The sequence below is a fragment of the Miniopterus natalensis genome, chromosome 2 (assembly GCF_054644295.1).
Source record: "Miniopterus natalensis isolate mMinNat1 chromosome 2, mMinNat1.hap1, whole genome shotgun sequence".
Classification (NCBI taxonomy): domain Eukaryota; kingdom Metazoa; phylum Chordata; class Mammalia; order Chiroptera; family Miniopteridae; genus Miniopterus; species Miniopterus natalensis.
This window is the reverse complement of record NC_142082.1, coordinates 75,465,050-75,483,334: the sequence shown is the minus strand read 5'-3', so window position 1 is coordinate 75,483,334 and position 18,285 is coordinate 75,465,050. Positions and strand designations below refer to the sequence as shown.

Here is an 18,285-nt window from a genome sequence, read left to right as displayed (position 1 = left end):
AACTTTCTGTTTTTCTGAGTCTTTTCTCCCCTTTAAAATAAGTATCAGGGAGAAAATAATGAATAAATACTTCTGAGGGCATATACATTATCTTAAAAAGTGTCTATGAAAATAGATTATTTTAAAAGCCCTTATAAAATAAGGCATTATCATCATCTATGTTGATGGTAGGTGGTTAGGTTACAGGATGATGGATTTTAGTTTTTGGGGAACCATTCTTTCGCAATCTGTTTGCCAGACTGAGCCACCGTATACATGAGATCCTCCTGCACAGAATTTATGATGGTGAGAAGGTATTTATGTTGGAAACCAACCCCTGGAATGCTCTAACATAATGTGTGTATTTCCTGTTTCTAATCTATGGGCGGGGGGGGGGGGGGGGGAGATGATGTGCAACACTATAAACCAGTATCATATTCTTTTCAAGGCTGGACTCCTAGTTGTTTCTGTGGATTGATGCTCCTACATCCACAAAATATCTCTTCACAAGCTTAACATTTTAAATTTTATTGTGGTACCTGCATTTGTGGTAATTAGCTAATTAGAAGCAAGATATCTACTGAACTGCACAAAGTCAAGTCACTAGGATAAAACTTATAATTTTATTCTTTAATCTGATATTTACCTTCTTGAATATGGGTCCTCAAATCTGTTGAAGATTTGAATACTGTTGGGAAAATTGTAAGCCCATTGCAAGAGTGGAGACCTTAATATTTTCTAGAAGAGGCAGCAGATAATGAATGTATATGAATACAATAAACATATCTCAAAAAAGAATGATACAACTTTTATTTTCCATGGATTTTAAAGATACTTTTGCTACATAGTTTATGTATTTATGAGATAATATTTTTTTCCATTTGTATTAAGTTCAACCTTATACAATTTTAAAGTGATATGTTTGGTAGTGTATCTATAATCTTTAAAAAGTTTAGAGTTTTTGGAATGTATAGTATATGAGGTAAAATCAAGATTACATTAAAAATTGCTTTCTCTTCTGCACTAATTTTGCAGTGAGGTTCAAATGGCAAGTACACTATTAAATGACATTTACTATCAAAAATAGGAGTTCATTTGCATTACTATGAAAAACATAAGCCACTGTAACTGCTACAGTGGCACATTTTACCATTTTAGACATTCAACTATTATAGAAATCTCTGGGCTATTACACTCAAACTCATTTGTACTGCCAAATGTGGCATTTTTAAGAAGTTTCTAGAAAACAATCGCAATCACTTGTTTTTTGGGAAGTTATCAGCCTATACATAAGAGATTAAATTTAAATAAAATGTAAACATACAGTATATTATAGTGACAGGTCATTCTTACCACTTGGAAAGGCCAAGTTTATCCGTTTCTTTTTTGAACAAAGGTTAATGTTTTTTTCTACAGTATGGATCATTTGACATAAAACAATTACAACACATGCCCATTCTAATATAAGAGAAATTCTTCAGAGATCTTCAAAGTACAAAACATATGTCCTTTATCAAAGACTGACAAGTGCTTAGTAATCACTAAAATGCTAACTTCAGCAACTAAAAATTAGTGATTCACTATCCTAAAATTCAAATAATAAATTAAAAAGGCTAGTTACAAGTGTTTTACAGATAACAGATGTGATAAAACAAGAATTTTAGAAAGTTTCATTACAAACTGTATTATTACTGGCAGTCATTGACATCTATTCAAGATGTACAATGTGATACTTGACAAAATACAATCTGATCATCCAATAACTCACAGATGCAAGCTCACAAAACATTAATGAAGTAGGCAATTGCAAAGTGCTCTAATGCAACGTTAACCACATGCAATCAACAATTTGGAAGTATCCAGACAGACATTACATTAAACATTAGTTTTTTTAAGAAAGAAAGCAGCTTGAAGTTTACTGGTGCAAATTAATTTTGTCTTTAAATTTGGCACCCCAAATGAAAAGGTTAGGTTTGATTATGAATTCTGATGGTGATGGCAGTAGTTATGGAAGAAGCAGCGAAACTTATGGGAGTTCTTAAAACTGAGCCTATACCAGATAGATGAGTGTGAGTGTGTGTGTTATTTCTAACTTGGTATGTATAGTTTATATATATGCCACGTATGTACATGTATGCCCTTATACACATACAAATAGTTCAAAGGTTCACAAAACCAAATTAAATAGGTTTGAAATTCAAAGTTGATTATGATTACTTTTAAAAAGTAACTATTTAAAAGCCCTCTGTTCTTTTCCATGTTTTCAAGACCTGAAGAGGTGCCTTTTGAGTAAACATTAACTTATTTTAGGCCAAGTAAACTGTCTGTGCTTTCTTTAAGTGATTTATCTGTGAATTCATGAAGATATAGTGTAATAAAGAACTCCACATTCATCAAACAAGTGGTTTTTTTTTTCATGCATATTCTTTCATCCAGTTTTTGTTTGCTAAGTTCCTCCAGTTATTTATCATAATCCCACTTACCAAATAATTAAGACAAATGAGGAGGTAGAAATATAGCACTAGACTGCTTTCACAGCATCAGATTTTTACATTTTTATATAGCATGTTAGTGTAAATTTTAATCATTCTGAATCATTCACTATGTAATAATCTTTAAAACAAACAGATCAGGTTGTCAGTGTTACACTCATGCTGACTGGTCAAAATATCCATTATATATTCTTGCCTCTTAGAAAGTTTGTTTGACAGGAAGGCATATGAAAAAGAAAAGAAAGAAAAGAAGGAAGGAAGGAGAAAAAGAGGAAAGAAAAAGCCCAACCAAATAAACCCCCCAAAATTGCTATTTCTGTGGCTTGCATTCTAATAAGGCGCCAGCCTCTACCTAACAATATAAGCACTGAAAATGGCAAAAATGATGAACTATATAGTCTCAATGCCAGTGCTAAATGTCACTGTTTTGGAAAAGCAATACAGAAATAATTTTAGTACATGACAAAATAAAATGTAATACAGTATTAAAAATAAAGTTATATTTTCACTTGATTACAAAGTATTGAATGATAAAGGCAATCAAAATGGAAAAGAAAGCAAATAGCACAAGGATGACGGCTGCGCACTGTTCATCACTAAGTGCTCGCCGGGCCCTCGTGGTTTCCACAGTGTCTCTGTTGGTGCTGGCTGGTGGTTCAGTCCTCTGAGAGATGAAGAACACTGTTGTGCTGTAGGGACCCACTAGGTCCTGATGCCCCACAGGGTCTTGGCACTGGCGAATGGCACACACACGGAAACGATATTCACAGTTCAGCTGAAGACTTGAATACCGGAATGAAGAGTCAGGACCCTTGTAAATCTGTGCGTAAGATGTTAGAAAAAGAATTATGTGTGGAGGCTGGGAAGAAAAATGTGTCAAAATTGGCTAGTTTCAGAATTATTTTTTATCATGGAAGCCAGTGAGTGCCACTGCTTTTATCTTTCAAATGACATTTAAAAAATACGGAGAAATTTGAAAAGTTACAATGTAAGATCTACCATCACAATTAAGAAGTGAGGATGTACCCCTCAAAGAAAATAAGCAAAATCAGCCCACAGGCATTTCTTGGTTTCCTCAAATGTAAGAACTCAAGCTTTTGTGAAATCATTCCATGAAAGGAGGAAGTATCTAATCTTGCCCCCCCCCCCATTATATCTTTGTATAACTGGTTTCTGCACAATTTCAAATATATCTGTTGAATGAAACAATAAATAATGAGCTTTTTCTATAGGTCTCTATGACAAATCATTTAATAGACTTAAAGAGAAGCGATAACTTAGAATCACAGAATTGGATCTTAAAACCCAAGTCCTCTGCCTACACCTTAGAAGGGAAATAATAATAATGGAATTCCATGCATTTTCAAGAGTGTGTGCTAGTGATTAAGAGAATATGTATTAGAACTGGTCACCCCTGGGTTCAAGCTGTGCTCTACCACTTTACACTCATGTGATCTTAGACCAATTACCTTAGTATAACAAACATAATAGTTGTCATCTTGTATGGTAACTATGATAATGAAATAAATTACTACTTGTTAAAGCACTCAGCACAGTGCCTAGCATATAGTGAGTACTCAATATATGAAGTTATCATTTCCATTAATGAGTCCCTTCCCTGATTCTGTATGTGGGAAAACCAAGGCTCACAGTGACCTTCCAATTGAGTTCTCCCAGCTAGCTGGTGGGCTATAAGTCAGATTAACCAAAACCTGGGCTAGCATTCTTACAAGCAATTTTAGCTGCCTCAATCGTATCTGTGTTGTAAATCTAATTTTTTTACATACTGTTTGCTCCCAGGGGAATAAGAGCGCTGTCTCATTTTTGTGTCTCTAGAATCCAGCATATAATAGGTACTTAATAAAGGAAACTAAATTAGTGAACTATTTTTACTTCAAAATGTATTATCACTGGATGCTGAGGAGATTTATAAAGGAAACTTTAAGGAGGTAAGCCTTACAATGAGTCTTAAAGAAAATAGTGAACATTAGTTCTGAGGATGCAGATGAGCATTTCAGGGAGTGAGAATGTAGAAAAGGTTCACAACTAGGCAATGGTGAAAGGATTAACTTAAGTAAATCAAAAGGTATTAGAATGCAGTGTGAAATAGCACATATACAATGAGTTCAATTTAGTAAAAGTAAAAACCAGTATGTATTTATCTTATGGGTATCATGGGTTATATTTATTTTTATCTTTAAATTTTCTTTGCTTTCCATTTTTCCCCAGATAAACATAGTAATATGGTTAGGAGAAAAAACTCAACAAATGGCTTGAAAGTGATAGATAAGAGATTTGACAGGAGGAATATGTTAATACACTAGTTGGAAATTTAGGTTTAATTCCACAGGGGCTACTTTAGGTGTGTGATATTTAAAAAGTATTTAAGGAATCCTGATCATAAGGCTGAGGGAGGGATTGAAGGAGGTGGGCCTCCTGCTGTATAAAAGCACAAGGTTATGAGGCCTTAGTATAGTTTTTATGGATCATTTTTAGAACTGACTTTTACTTGATTAAGAGTTAAGAGTCCCTAACCCCCAATTTTCCAAGAGTTTAAAGCTTGGGCACCAAAATGATGTCAGTGTTTATGACACTGATGAAGAAAGAAAGAAGTTGGAGAGGAGAGATTGGGAGGGAAGATAAAATGATGAGATTTTCAATTTTGTGTTTTAGATGTTAGGAGGATATATAAATAGGGAGACATCTTATAGGCAACTGTAGATACAGGATTGAAGGAAACAGATGAAACTGCTTAAAGCTAATTTAAAAAGGTTTTTAATATACAAGTGAAGCTATTCAAAATAAGCCTCAAGCCTGCGATAAACTGGGTAGGGTCTCAGAATGAAAAATAAGGTTAAAATGAGTAACGCCATTTTTGCCTCTCCCACCCTTTTCATATTGACAAGGTAAAATTGTTGTGACCTTAATAAACAGTAAAGGACAAGTAAAAACTCTAATTCATAATTTTTTTGGCCCATAGCTATGGCTGGCAGATAGTATTACATATAATTAAAACAAAACAAAAATAAAACAGCCCCTTATTTGCTATCAATCATCTATCCACTCATAAGGAGAGTGTGGCAAATATCAATTAATGCAGATTTACAGTTAAGAGAATGTTAGGTAAGAGATTATTATTTTCACTTCTGATTTTAATTAAGAAATGTAGACTAAATTTAAGCTTGTGAAGTTTATGCATGTTTAGCTCGCCAAGAACTTAGAGATAGTATGCCAATTGCAACAGAATTTTATAGGAAAACCTTTAAAGAAGGTTTAGACTTCCACAAATCGGTATCTGTCTTTATTTTAGCTTTCTGAATATATCACAGAATGGGGAAAATAACAACTGTAGAACTGAGGCCAATAAAAATGAAACCACGACTTTACCTGTTTATACCTATCTATACACTCACATTCTAAAACTTATTTGGTTGGCTAGATTAATTTACCAAATACTTTAATACTAAAATTTCAAAATAGTCCTGTTATCTTTTAAGGACATGCGCACATCTTTACTATTAAAGATAATCACTTTTGAAGCTGTCATTACAGAGGAACAAATTCTGTTTAATTAGTTTTACTTTTAGTGTACATTACAATATCCATACCTGATTTTATACTGAATAATATGCAGAGTAACTCTAATAGTGATTTCAGAAATACATTACTTTTAAACTGAGTGCACTTATTTAAACCTTTCCTTAAGATTTAATATGCACTTGATTACATTTAAAAGTAATTATTCATAATAACATATAAGGCATATGCTGTCATATAATTTGGCACATATGGTCACATGTGATCCTTCTATAATTTATGAATATGCTATTGCAAATAATTATGTTGTAGTGATCAATGCATGAAGAGAACAGTGAAAGGGAACTGATGATAGACAAATAACCACATAGCTCTTGTCTCTACCATTACTCCCCTTTATTATTGCTGAGGGAATTGTAAGTGAAGTAGGAGCTTTTATTTATTCAAAAATATATTTACTGATTTTGAGAGCGAGAGGAAGGGGAAGAGAGAGAGAGAGAGAGAGAAACATCGAAGTGAGAGATTGAAATATTGATGGGCTGCCTCCTATAAGTCCCCTACCGGGGATCAAGCCCACAACCCAGGCATGTGCCTTGATCAAGAATCAAACCAGCAACCTTTTGGTGCACAAGATGACGCCCAACCAACTGAGCTATACCGGCCAGGGTGAACTTGGAGCAGTTATTAAATTTATTGTGCACAAGCACCACTTGGAACTAAAAAAAAAAAAAAAATTGTGGGTCCCACTCCTAGATATTCAGGTTCATTAGGTCTGCAGGGCACTCTGAGGAGCACTTTTTTGAGAACTTAAGTTCAGAGAGGAAGAAGTTGTATAGAATCTAACAGGCTTCTGTCCCAATACCCATTCTCGGATATTGCCAACAGAGTCCTGATTTAGGATGGGTATCCCAGCCTATGTACTAGGAGAAACTGGCCTGCTTAACTCCAGAGGTAGGCCCTGGTTGGCTTTAACCCTGGCATCATAGTCACTTCACTGGTCCAGGGATGGCTTTGTAACCCAAAGTGCCCCCCTCCCCCCCAAGTGAATGAAGAAGGGTTAGCTCTCTATGGCTAAGGGCAGCACTGTGAAAGAAACCATGGCCCTGATGACTTCAAAAGTTTTTGGATCAACCAGTCCTAAAGCGTGACTACCTTCAGGATTCTCCCTAAGATGATTTACACTTAATTGCTTATAAAAGCCAGTTTGAGTTGGCTTTCTTGGTATTTGCAACATAATGAGTTCTGACACAAGAGCTGCCTTAGCCAGACTCCCAGGTGGGGTTGATCTGCTTTGAAAGTGGCTCTATTGTTCCCCCAATATTTTCATTTCACCTTTTTATACCACTTGAAATACCATTCTGTTTACAATGCACTTGCTTTTAAAAACACACACGCTTTTGAGAAGATCAGAGAGCCATCAGACACCTGCCTTTTGGCATGAATTTTCCCAAGAAAATAGTCTTTCTTTAATGCCAGTAAGGTCAGCTATATTGTGCATATGAGAGTTATATGTGTAAGAGAGGGAGGCAAAAATCAGGAGTATAATTTTAGAGAATGATTACTTTCAGGATTCTCACTAAGAGGATTTACACTTAATTGCTTATAAAAGCCAGTTTGAGTTGGCTTCCTTGGTGTTTATTTGCAACATAATGAGCTCTGGGGGCAAGTCTAGCAGGGCACAGAGCAGCAAGAAGGCAGCAAGTTCTGGTCAAAGCCACCGACTGATCAAAGAGGGATAAAGAAAGGGAAGAATGCAAAGAATCAATTGTTGTTGCCCCACTAATTTGCTTCCAAATCCTCAAACCTAGCAACATTATAGGTTAAACAGGGTTTTAGAGGCTAGCCTAGAAACTCAACCAACTTATAAATAATCCTTCTTAAAAAATCAACAGTTTATATTGCTATAGAATAAAGATCCACCTAGACCTGGCCTCCTCTACTACATACTCCATTTTTGAACCTTACTCAAGTCACTCTGAGAAGTTCATAATTCCTCCTAAGCTCATCAGTCCCCCAGAAGATTCCCTAAAATGACACTCCTTTTGGAAAACATTCTAAAGCCTGTCTATAATAAATCATTCCTATAAGGTAGGTTTTATCTTCATTATGACCTTTTATTTGTTTGGCTATATAAAATGTCATGTTTATAAAATTTCTGCTTGCTTGCTAAATTTAATTCTAAACAACTTTTTGAAATAAGAACAGTAATTTAATAATATAGCTCCCCCCATAATTCTTCATATGTAGTATTTAATATGTGTTTTCAGTATCAAGTAAATTTTAAATAAAATATCAAATTCTATGGATGATATTGAATTCTTAAAAAAAGACCATTCGAACTTTTGAAATATAACTTACCAATAAATTGTAATTTTATAAACATTTAAGAGATTTAGATGAGCATACATAAGAAGTTTCTAAGGAAATTAATATTTTAAGTTTTACAGTGTGCTTACAATCTAAAGTAAATGAAAGTGATGATAGGGTTTAGCTTTTAGGTTAAATTAGAATTAGCAGTGCTCTTTATGTAGTGAAATGTTTATTAAAATTCATGTACTACTCAAATGTGGGGTACCTATTTCCTTTAAACATGTAATACAATTGCATTTTTTTAAATACTAATTTTGCTTCCTCCTTGGAAGGAAACCTGCTTATCTGTAAATTATATTTAAATCTAATTATCATGTCAATTTGCAGATGGCTTAATAAAGAAAAACAATCACGTGCCAAATTTAATATGACTCTTTGGGGCCTTTTGTAATTTCAGTTAAGAAATTACACTACCATACTTAACAAAATTCAAAAGAAAAAAATGTATTTTTATTGGAAAATATCCTATTATTTTAACGGAAGTTATAACAGAAGACCAAAATAAAGATGACTGGTTTTCTAGTGGGAAAATAAAAAGATGAGATACTAAAATCAAAACAACCTAGTTTTAAAGCTCTCAAAATCAAGAAGGTTGACAGTAAAAATTGGAAAATCAGATGAAATAAATATAGAAATTAGGCTTTTAAGCTGCATAAAAAGCTCTTTATCTTTTAAATTTGTTGGCCAGGAAGTTGACATTTCCTCTAGGCTTCCACAATAACTGTGTGTATTGTGATATTTATAACATTGCACCATAATTATGACTATTACTATTACTGTAAAAGCTTCCATAATGATCTCTCTGCTTCTGCCCTTATGTCGGACCATGTGACAAATGGTCCAAATCCTCTATTGGCTTCTCATTTTACATAGAGTACAAGCCACAGTATGGCCTATAATGCCCTACATGATACCCACACCACTCAGACTGCCCCCCATTAACTACCTGACTTCATCTATCATTCTTCCCCTTGCTCACACTGTTCTAGCCATACTGGCCTCCTATTGTCCATTAAATTTAACAACCATACTCCTGCCTCAGGGCCTTTGCACCTACTGTTTCCTCTTTTTGGAACATTCTTCTGCCCTTACTTACTTCATTTGGGTCTCTGTTCAAACTTCATCTGACTCCCCGTATAAAAACATTAGCTGTCTGTCCCCCTAGTACTCCCTATTCCTTTTACCCAGTTTTATTTTATTTATTTATTTTTAAAGAAGATGTATTTTTTTTAAAAAATATATCTTTATTGATTTCAGAGAGAGGAAAGGAGAGGGAGAGAGAGATAGAAACATCAATGATGAGAGAGTCATTGATCGAGCCCACAACTGGGGCATGTGCCCTGACCGGGAATCGAACCCCGATCGCCTGGATCCTAGGTCGATGCTCAACCGCTGAGCCACGCCTGGCTGGGCACCCAGTTTTTAAAATTTATTTATTTATTTATTTTTATTTATTTTTATTTTTTAAATATATCTTTATTGATTTCAGAGAGAGGAAAGGAGAGGGAGAGAGAGAGACAGAAACATCAATGATGAGAGAGTCATTGATCGAGCCCACAACCCGGGCATGTGCCCCAACCGGGAACCGAACCCTGATCGCCTGGATCCCAGGTCGACGCTCAACCACCGAGCCACGCCCGGCCGGGCCAGTTTTATTTTTTTCTCCACTGAAATCACTACCTAACATATGATATACAGATGTGTTTTGCTGCTTTTAGTATCTCTTTTTCTACTAGAATGTAAGCTCCATGGAGGCAAGGACTTTTTATTCAGTGTTATATCCTGAGTGCCTGGTCCAGACAGAGTTCAATAAATATTTGTCAAATGAATGAACACTTTAAGTGTAGTTCACATCCAAAAGGTTTTGAATTCTGAGATACTGTATAGTTGCTAATGTTTGGAACATTGTAAGTACTGAACAAATTTTTTTTCCCAATTACACTTGACATATAATACGTTATTAGTTTCAGGTGTACTGATTTAGACACTTATATAACTTGTGATGTGATCATCCCAATAAGTCTAGTACCTATCTGACACCATACATAGTTATTACAATATTATTGTTTATATTCCCTATGGTGTACTTTACATCCTGTGACTATTTTTATAGCTGTCAATTTGTACTTCCTAATCCCTTTACCTTTTTTTTACCCCCAACCCATAATCTGGTGACTATCAATTTGTTCTCTGTATCCTTGAGTGCACAAATGTTTTCGAATTAGGAAGATAAAGACAGTCAAATCTTGCATTGAAAAATTCATAAAAATGAGGAAGGTAAAAATATATATCCACAGAATTGTATTTTGGCACATACCTGTTTGAATTCAGAATCTTTTCCCACCATAACTTGAAGACTATAAATAACTGGATCACCTTTCATTGGCTGTAAACACTCCCATGTAATTTCACAAATGTGATCATTTACTTTCTCTATTTTGGGGGCTATGGAGAACAAAAAAATATAAATAAAATCTGCTCTACTTAATTTTTACTTGGAACATCACATAGACACTTGTTTTAATAAAAATTAACAAAACTTTAAAACTTAATTAACTTGAAATAAATACCAGTAAATTTTTGAAATTTGCAGAGAAACAGTCAATAGTTCATTTTATTATCTTCACATACAATCTACAGATGCTACAATGGATAGACTGACTAAAAGATCTGTCAAGGTAAGCACTGTTTTTATTGAGCAAAAAAGCCAATAAAGGGGTATATGGCAGTTCAAAAACAGCTACTATGGTACTTTTAGGAGCACAACAAGAACATGAAATTTATAATTTAATCTAAGAGGATGAATTGAAAACTACCCCTAGTTCTTTGACCACATATGATTACTTCACTCAATAGTGGGGTACAAAGGGGTTAAAATCAGCAATCTTCTTAAGGCTAAGAGACACTAAACTGGATGAGAGAACAGAAAAATGACTCAGCGGGACTCTGTCAACATTGTTAGAAACACTAGTCAAGAACAGTCCAGTTAACCACAGATCTGCTTAACAAATGGTATATTCAAATACATGATCAAGGACATTGTATTAGAAGTCTTTGTGATTTGTCCTCAGAGTGTGAGGAATTTTAGTGTTTTTGGCTAAAATGCACAAAATACAATCTTGCTGCAGTCACTTTAAAATAAGAACCCCTCTGAAATTAATGTTAAAGATAAGTGCATATACAAATGTATATGCACGTGTATGTATGTAAATATGATTTAAAATGCAAATCAACGAAGAATTTACGTTTTGCTTTACAGAAAACCTGGTTCTCTCCCTGAAATCCAAATAAATGAAATAACAATGACTTTAACCAACCAGAATTTGTGATTTTTTTTCCTTTAAGGAACAATAGCAGAAACAACTAATGGCCCTATTGGAAAACCAGCCTATCTGTTTAATTTAGTATTTAAAAAGAAAAGTTTTTGTTGATTTTTAGAGAGAGTGTAGGGAGAGGGAAAGAGAGAGAGAGAGAAAATCATCGATGTAAGAGGGAAACATTGATCAGTTGCTTCCCACACACACCCCAACTGGGGACCAAACCAGCATGTGTCCTGACGGAGAATTCAACCAGCGACCTTTCTGGTGCATAGGACAATGCTCAACCAACTGAGCTACACTGGCCAGGGCTCAATTTAGTTTTTATGTTAGATTATTAAAAAGATCAGTGACAAAAACCAGTACTTGTCTGAGCATCAATGTACCAGATAAAATAGCTTTTATTATTGAGTTAAACTACCAGTAGGTGGGATCGGCTACCAAATTTCTTTCTTATAATTTAAATGTTGGACATATGCTGGATGATAAATTTTGGTAACAGTGCATAAAGCACTTGATGACAATGCATTTAAAAATGATTTGTTATTAAAGAAAATAACTTGAGGATGTATAACTTACCTTTCAAGGCAGCTGGGACAGATTTTGGAGTGGTGAAAATATATTCTTGGGAGAGAGGACCTTCCCCTGCTTCATTACAAGCTTGAATACAGAATTTATAGGATGTTGACTCATTAAGTCTTTGTACTTTGTATGTATGACATGGACCTCTGTATAAGGATACAAACCTAAAATGGAAATGATTCATTATGTGCTTTTTCATCAGATGATAATTACAGAATAGGTAAATTTCCCAATTTGGCATGGTTTTCTGAAAAACTGCTAAATTTCATATCCAACCATGGTAACTGTTTCTTTTCAGGCTTCTGATGGCTGTGTTTTAATGTACACATTTTTAAAGATACTCAAGAAATCACAATTTTCATTATAAGTTATTTCTAACTGGAGTCATAGGCATACAATTTGCCATATAAAAAATATAACTCTCAATTCCCAGGCACAATTTTAGGTGATTCGGTGATGTTGTCTAGAGATTTACATAGTAGTATGAGAGAATATATAATTTCCCATAAATTATCCACTCAAACTATTTGATGGGAAGTTTAACATCATATATGTTACCTATAAGTTGAATGTTCCCCAATATTTCTGACTGATTGTTGTTTAAATTTTTGGAAATTGGAGAATGAATAATTAACGCTCATATAGTTCTCCCTCTATATATTTTGTTAATCCTCAACTGAGGATATTTTTTCCACTGAATTTTAGAGTGAGTGAAAAGGAGGGAGGGAAAGGGGAAGAGAGAGAGGGAGGGAGGGAGGGAAACATCAATGTGAGAGGCATTTGGATTGGTTGCCTCAAAAACACGCTCTGGCCAGGGATCAAACCTGCAACTCAGGTACGTGCCCTTGACCGAAATTAAACCTGTGACCCTTTGATGCATGGGTCGACACTCTAGCCACTGAGCCACACCAGCCAGGGCTCATATATATGGTGTCCCAAAAAAATGTATACACACACTTTGAATAATTATAAAGGCAGTGTTTATTAAAATACATTTCATTTTCAAAATTGAGCTATCAGCCGTTAAAGTGTGTATAGATTTTTTTGGGACACCTTTTAGTTCTAATAGTCTGAAAGCTGCAGTCAGGTTAAAAATGAAATATTTTAATGATCTGAAGTAACAGTTTTTCAAGAAGCAATAACCGAATAAGCCCTGCCTCTTTAATCTCATATGTGCTCGCGCATGCACACACACACGGAAAGAAAAAAGCCAGTGGTAAACTCACGGTTGAAAAATGTTCAACAGCCCGGCCGGGCATGGCTCAGCGGTTGAGTGTTGACTAGAATCCAGGCAATCGGGGTTTGATTCCCGGTCTGGGCACATGCCCAGGTTGTAGGCTGGATCCCCAGCCAGGGGCGTGCAGGAGGCAGCCGATCAATGACTCTCTCATCATTGATGTTTCTATCTCTCTCTCTCTCTCTCTCCTTTCTCTCTCTGAAATCAATAAAGATATATTAAAAAAAAAGAAAAATGTTCAACAATGACAAAACCTGTGGTCAGAAACAGCTGAAGTAGCATTCTGACACCATCTCATAGCAAATGTAAATAAAAGGCAAGTAACTACAGATATTAAATTTATATAGTAAACTCACTATGTCATAAATAATTTTAATTTATTTTCTATAGCCAAAGGCCACTAGCCATACCCTCTAACAATCCTCTGGGTGCTAGCTAAATATTAATTAAGTGTGAAGTTCTATAATAGAATATAAATTAAAGTCTATATAGTATAATAGTCTATAACAGAATACTGTCTTTCAAACAAATACTTATTATACCTGTTTCCAATAAATTTTCCTGCACTACTACAAATGTACATGCTAGAAAGGGGATGAAAATAACTTAGAGTTAATTCACCCAACAATAACACATATGAAAGATAAATGGCTATACCAAAACCCTGTGGCAAAACAAAGAATCGCCGCTGGAGATAAAGACAAAAAGTACATAAAACTCTGCCAAGAACAAAGGCTAACATTCACAGAGGCACAGATTTCAGGAAATGATCAATACCATTTGTTCTGTGTAATGCTCTTACTGATGATAAAGTATATTTAATTCCATGTGTTTTCTAAATGTGTATTTCTGATAAAGAGTACTTATACCATGAATAAATATTTCATTATTAACTAGTTGGCTAAGATACAAACCCAACACAAAAAACAAAGTAGCCTTGGGAAAAACTGTTACCAGTACTCTGAATCCACCAAATATACAAACTGCTTATAATAAACTGACTGAAAAGTAGAAAAGTAAAATTCAAATTCTTAAAATATTAGAAGAGTAACAGTTGTGCAGGGTATCTAGCATTAGTTGTATGGGATACACTGTCAAATCAACAGCCCCAGATTGGCATTTGAATAATGCATATTACAAATATTTTGAGTAACACTGTAATTTAAATGCATGTTTAGTGGGGCATCAATGTAATGAGAATGTAAAGGATGGCAGCATTGATAAAAACCTGAGTAGCAAGAGAACCAGATCATTAATCACAGAGTTTGACTGAAATGTGACAGTGAGGAACCAAACTATATTCATTTAGTATGCAGGCCCTGTGACAGGGGTGTGGAGGAGAGTGAGACATAATCCCTGCCTTAAAACATGCAATACCTGACGTATTTAGTCAGGGGCACTCACCTCTTTTCCCTTAGGTTGTCAAATAAAAAAAATGACAACAGCCAACACAACAATAGGAGTCCAGTGTAAATGAATCAAAATTATACCTACTTTTTTAGTTAGACTGGCAAAAAATATATCATATTTTTTTGGTGTGATGCAGAATTTTAGTAATTAGTTTATGTGTGCCATGAGATGAAAAAGGTTGAAAATTGCTGGGTTAGAGAAGTGAGCCAAAGATTAGATCACTTAATTTTTTCTCTCTTGGCATCTCACAAGTTAAAAACAGAAAATCTTTTTGTGTTTTCTAATGCTTCAAAAACAGCACACTTAAAAATTCTTACACAAATCTGTTTTTGAAAATTTATTTACTTTTACTATTTATAAAAATTTATATACTCAAGACCCAAGAAACTACATAAAGAAGGAATTAAAAAAACACCTACCTTCCATTCTTATCCTCCATCTGAAGGTGGTACTGAATAGAATCTGTTGACAGTATCTTTGGGGTTCCTTCTCCCCATTTCAGCTTAAGGTTCTGGTGGCTGAAGGCAACACATTCCAGACGAGGTGGGTCAGGAGGGAGGGGCTTAGTTTTTAATTTTATCATGTGGCTGAAAGGACCAGCTCCAAGGCTATTCAAGGCTTGTATTCGTATCCTAAGTGCCACATTAAAATAAAAAAGTTTAGTTTATGATTACTCTATTTAAAGTGTCTCTCTGGTCTAGGCAAAATTAACACAGTTTTAACAGTATACCTGTATGTTGTATCTGGTTGCAAATTGTCTATAATATAGCTTGTAACCTTTCCTACTGTCAAGGGCTGTTTATCTCCAAAGTCTATGCTGTAGGCAAGGATTTCTGAACCATGGTCACAAGGCTTTTCCCAGCTTATTGCAAGGCATGTAGAAGGTGAATAATCGGGATTTTCTATATCATCATCACTTATTTCTTGAAGACAAGTCACAATACCAGGAACTGATGGTGGAGTCACACAGACTACTACTTCACTGAAAGGACCTGCACCCACAACACTCAGAGCCTACAAATTAAGAGAGCCATAGTTAACAAAGACATGGCCATGAAAATGCTCACAAAACCCTGGACAGAGTAAGTGACAAGGCCCTTATTGCCTTTACCTGGATTCTGCAATAATAGGTAGTTGCTGGTGAAAGTCCTTTTAATTCATAACTGAGACCAGGCCCACAGTAACATATCTGCATACTTCCTTCAACTCCTCCCCACTCCAATCGATATTCGGTGACATCAGTTCCATTACTCAAAGGGACCTTTAAATTAAGAAAAGGATAAAGGTTTTAAGTTTCAACATCGATTAAAAGAGCTTTTGGGCAAAAATGTTCTTTACCCAAACATACAAAAAACTGAATTGCTTTTGAATTTCTTTAAAATGTTTAAGTAGAATTAAGACTACTCATTATTACATTTTTATTTATGAAGGCCACCTGAATTTAAGATTGGTCAAAAAAATATGTTTTCAATAAGAATTAGAAGTATGACTGAATCACTTTAGAAAGAGTACTTTAAGGCAAATATACTTCTAAATAATTCTATTAGGTAATACACAATGGTAGAGCATACAAGGCTATTTTGTTAAATTTCAAAGGAAACTGAAAATGTAATTATCATTACTGATTATTACACAATAAATACACTGGAGACAATAATATATGAGAAATAGTATTATACTAATTCCTATGAATGTTTGTTCTGAACATTAAGCTAGCCAGTGGCTAAATATCTCAGTACTGAGACAAAAATTTAGATAAAACACATCATGAGCAAGAATCTAAATATTTGCAATACAAATATACCTTACTTAAATGCTTTAAAAAACCCCTCACTTTTTACTATGTGAATTTAAGGACTTAATTACTCTTTGTATAACTTAGATGATGACATAAACAGTATCTTTATTATTTTATATAAACTATACTAATTGCTTCAGAAAGTAAACATAAGTCAATGGAAATGATAATACCTCCCAATTCACTTGTGCACAAGTTGCAGATCTGCACGTCACCTGAGGGGGCTTGCATTGATCTGGTGGTCCAGGGGCTGTAGTAATATCACATTTTTCTGAAAATGGTCCAAACTAGAAAAACAAATGAAGTCAGTGTTTCCATTTTTCACCTACTGAGTGCATAGCTCTCCATAAAAATTCACAAATAAGTGCATAATTCCTCTCCTTCAAGACTAATTGGTCATAATATAATTCTAAAAGCATTCACAGAAAGTAAAAAGATTTAATGATCATGGAAGTGATTATTGTGGGGTATTTTTAAGTTTCATTTACTATACTTTCTTATCCTGTCCCTTATTCCTTCATTAACTACTTTTCGTAAGAAGGGCATAGCATTAGGGAATTAGGTAGGTGGGCTCAGAAAAAATTATGAGGAGTGAAGAAATAGATACCAATTAAAAGCATAAGAGATGGTAGGCATAAATTTTACCTTAAAATTTACAATAACTTTAGAAGGGTCTAAAAAGTACATCCTTTGTAAATACAGAAAAGCAAGTATTTCTGTAAGATGATTTAAACAAATTATTATAAACCTAAAAATACAGATTAAGGATACTAGTATTAAAGATGCCACCCAAATGTACTGCAGCCCTGTGGAGCTGACAAGATGATGACTTATGTATGAACTGCCAACAAGATATATAAAGTTGACATATAAGAAATTTAAAAATAAGGTTACAGATATAAATGCTGAAGAACTCAGCTGGAGAATATAAAATATAGTACAGTACACTAAAAGCCTAAATAATGGGGAGGAAAGAAGCTTAGTTTAATTTCGTGAAATTTCAATTACAGAATAATTCAAAGAAAGTGTTACTCAACTGAGGTAAGAAATTACTGCTTTGACCTTAGAGAACCTGCTTTAATGCAGAGAGATGAGAGGTTGTCATAGTTGAGTAGAGTCTGACAAACCAAAGCCTGAGGCTTATCTCTACTATTTCTTAGTTTGTGTGACTGTGGGCAAGATACTTAGTTTCTCTGAGCCCCAGCTTCCTCAGTTGTAAAACGAGGTATCACTATTTTGTTCATTTATGGAGCTGTACAGATATTTAGATAACATTTTAAAAAACCTACACAAAACCAGAAATGCTTAAAATGTGAAGTTTTTTCCCTTAGGCAAAAAATGAATCACAATTAGTTGCCAAGGAAAGTAAATGCTGCATATAACCAGACTCAAAAACCAAATACTTCATCTTATGATCTTGTTTCTACTCTTAAATTTACTAATAAGTAAACACGATTAGCACTACCTGAAAGGCAAATTTTAGCCCAGTTCAAGTCTAAAGTGTCACAGATTCTAAGTGGGATTTGAAAATACTGAGGTTCTATAACAATTAAGTTATGGTAT

The 18,285-nt window shown here is 34.5% G+C and overlaps 1 protein-coding gene across 2 annotated transcripts in view; it reads right to left on the bottom strand.

Annotated features, from left to right (window-relative positions):
- Window positions 1–766: 766 nt before the first annotated feature.
- Window positions 767–18,285, bottom strand: part of FNDC3A (fibronectin type III domain containing 3A) — a 189,668-nt gene continuing 172,149 nt past the window's right edge. For both annotated transcript variants that reach the window (XM_016205446.2, XM_016205447.2), the window contains 7 exons: window positions 16,896–17,009; window positions 16,036–16,185; window positions 15,655–15,938; window positions 15,344–15,556; window positions 12,275–12,441; window positions 10,696–10,823; window positions 767–3,291 (listed from right to left, as the gene is read on the bottom strand). In XM_016205446.2, coding sequence (XP_016060932.1) covers window positions 2,977–3,291; window positions 10,696–10,823; window positions 12,275–12,441; window positions 15,344–15,556; window positions 15,655–15,938; window positions 16,036–16,185; window positions 16,896–17,009 — 1,371 coding nt within the window. In that variant the 3' untranslated portion in view covers window positions 767–2,976. The remainder of the gene's footprint in view (window positions 3,292–10,695; window positions 10,824–12,274; window positions 12,442–15,343; window positions 15,557–15,654; window positions 15,939–16,035; window positions 16,186–16,895; window positions 17,010–18,285) is intronic.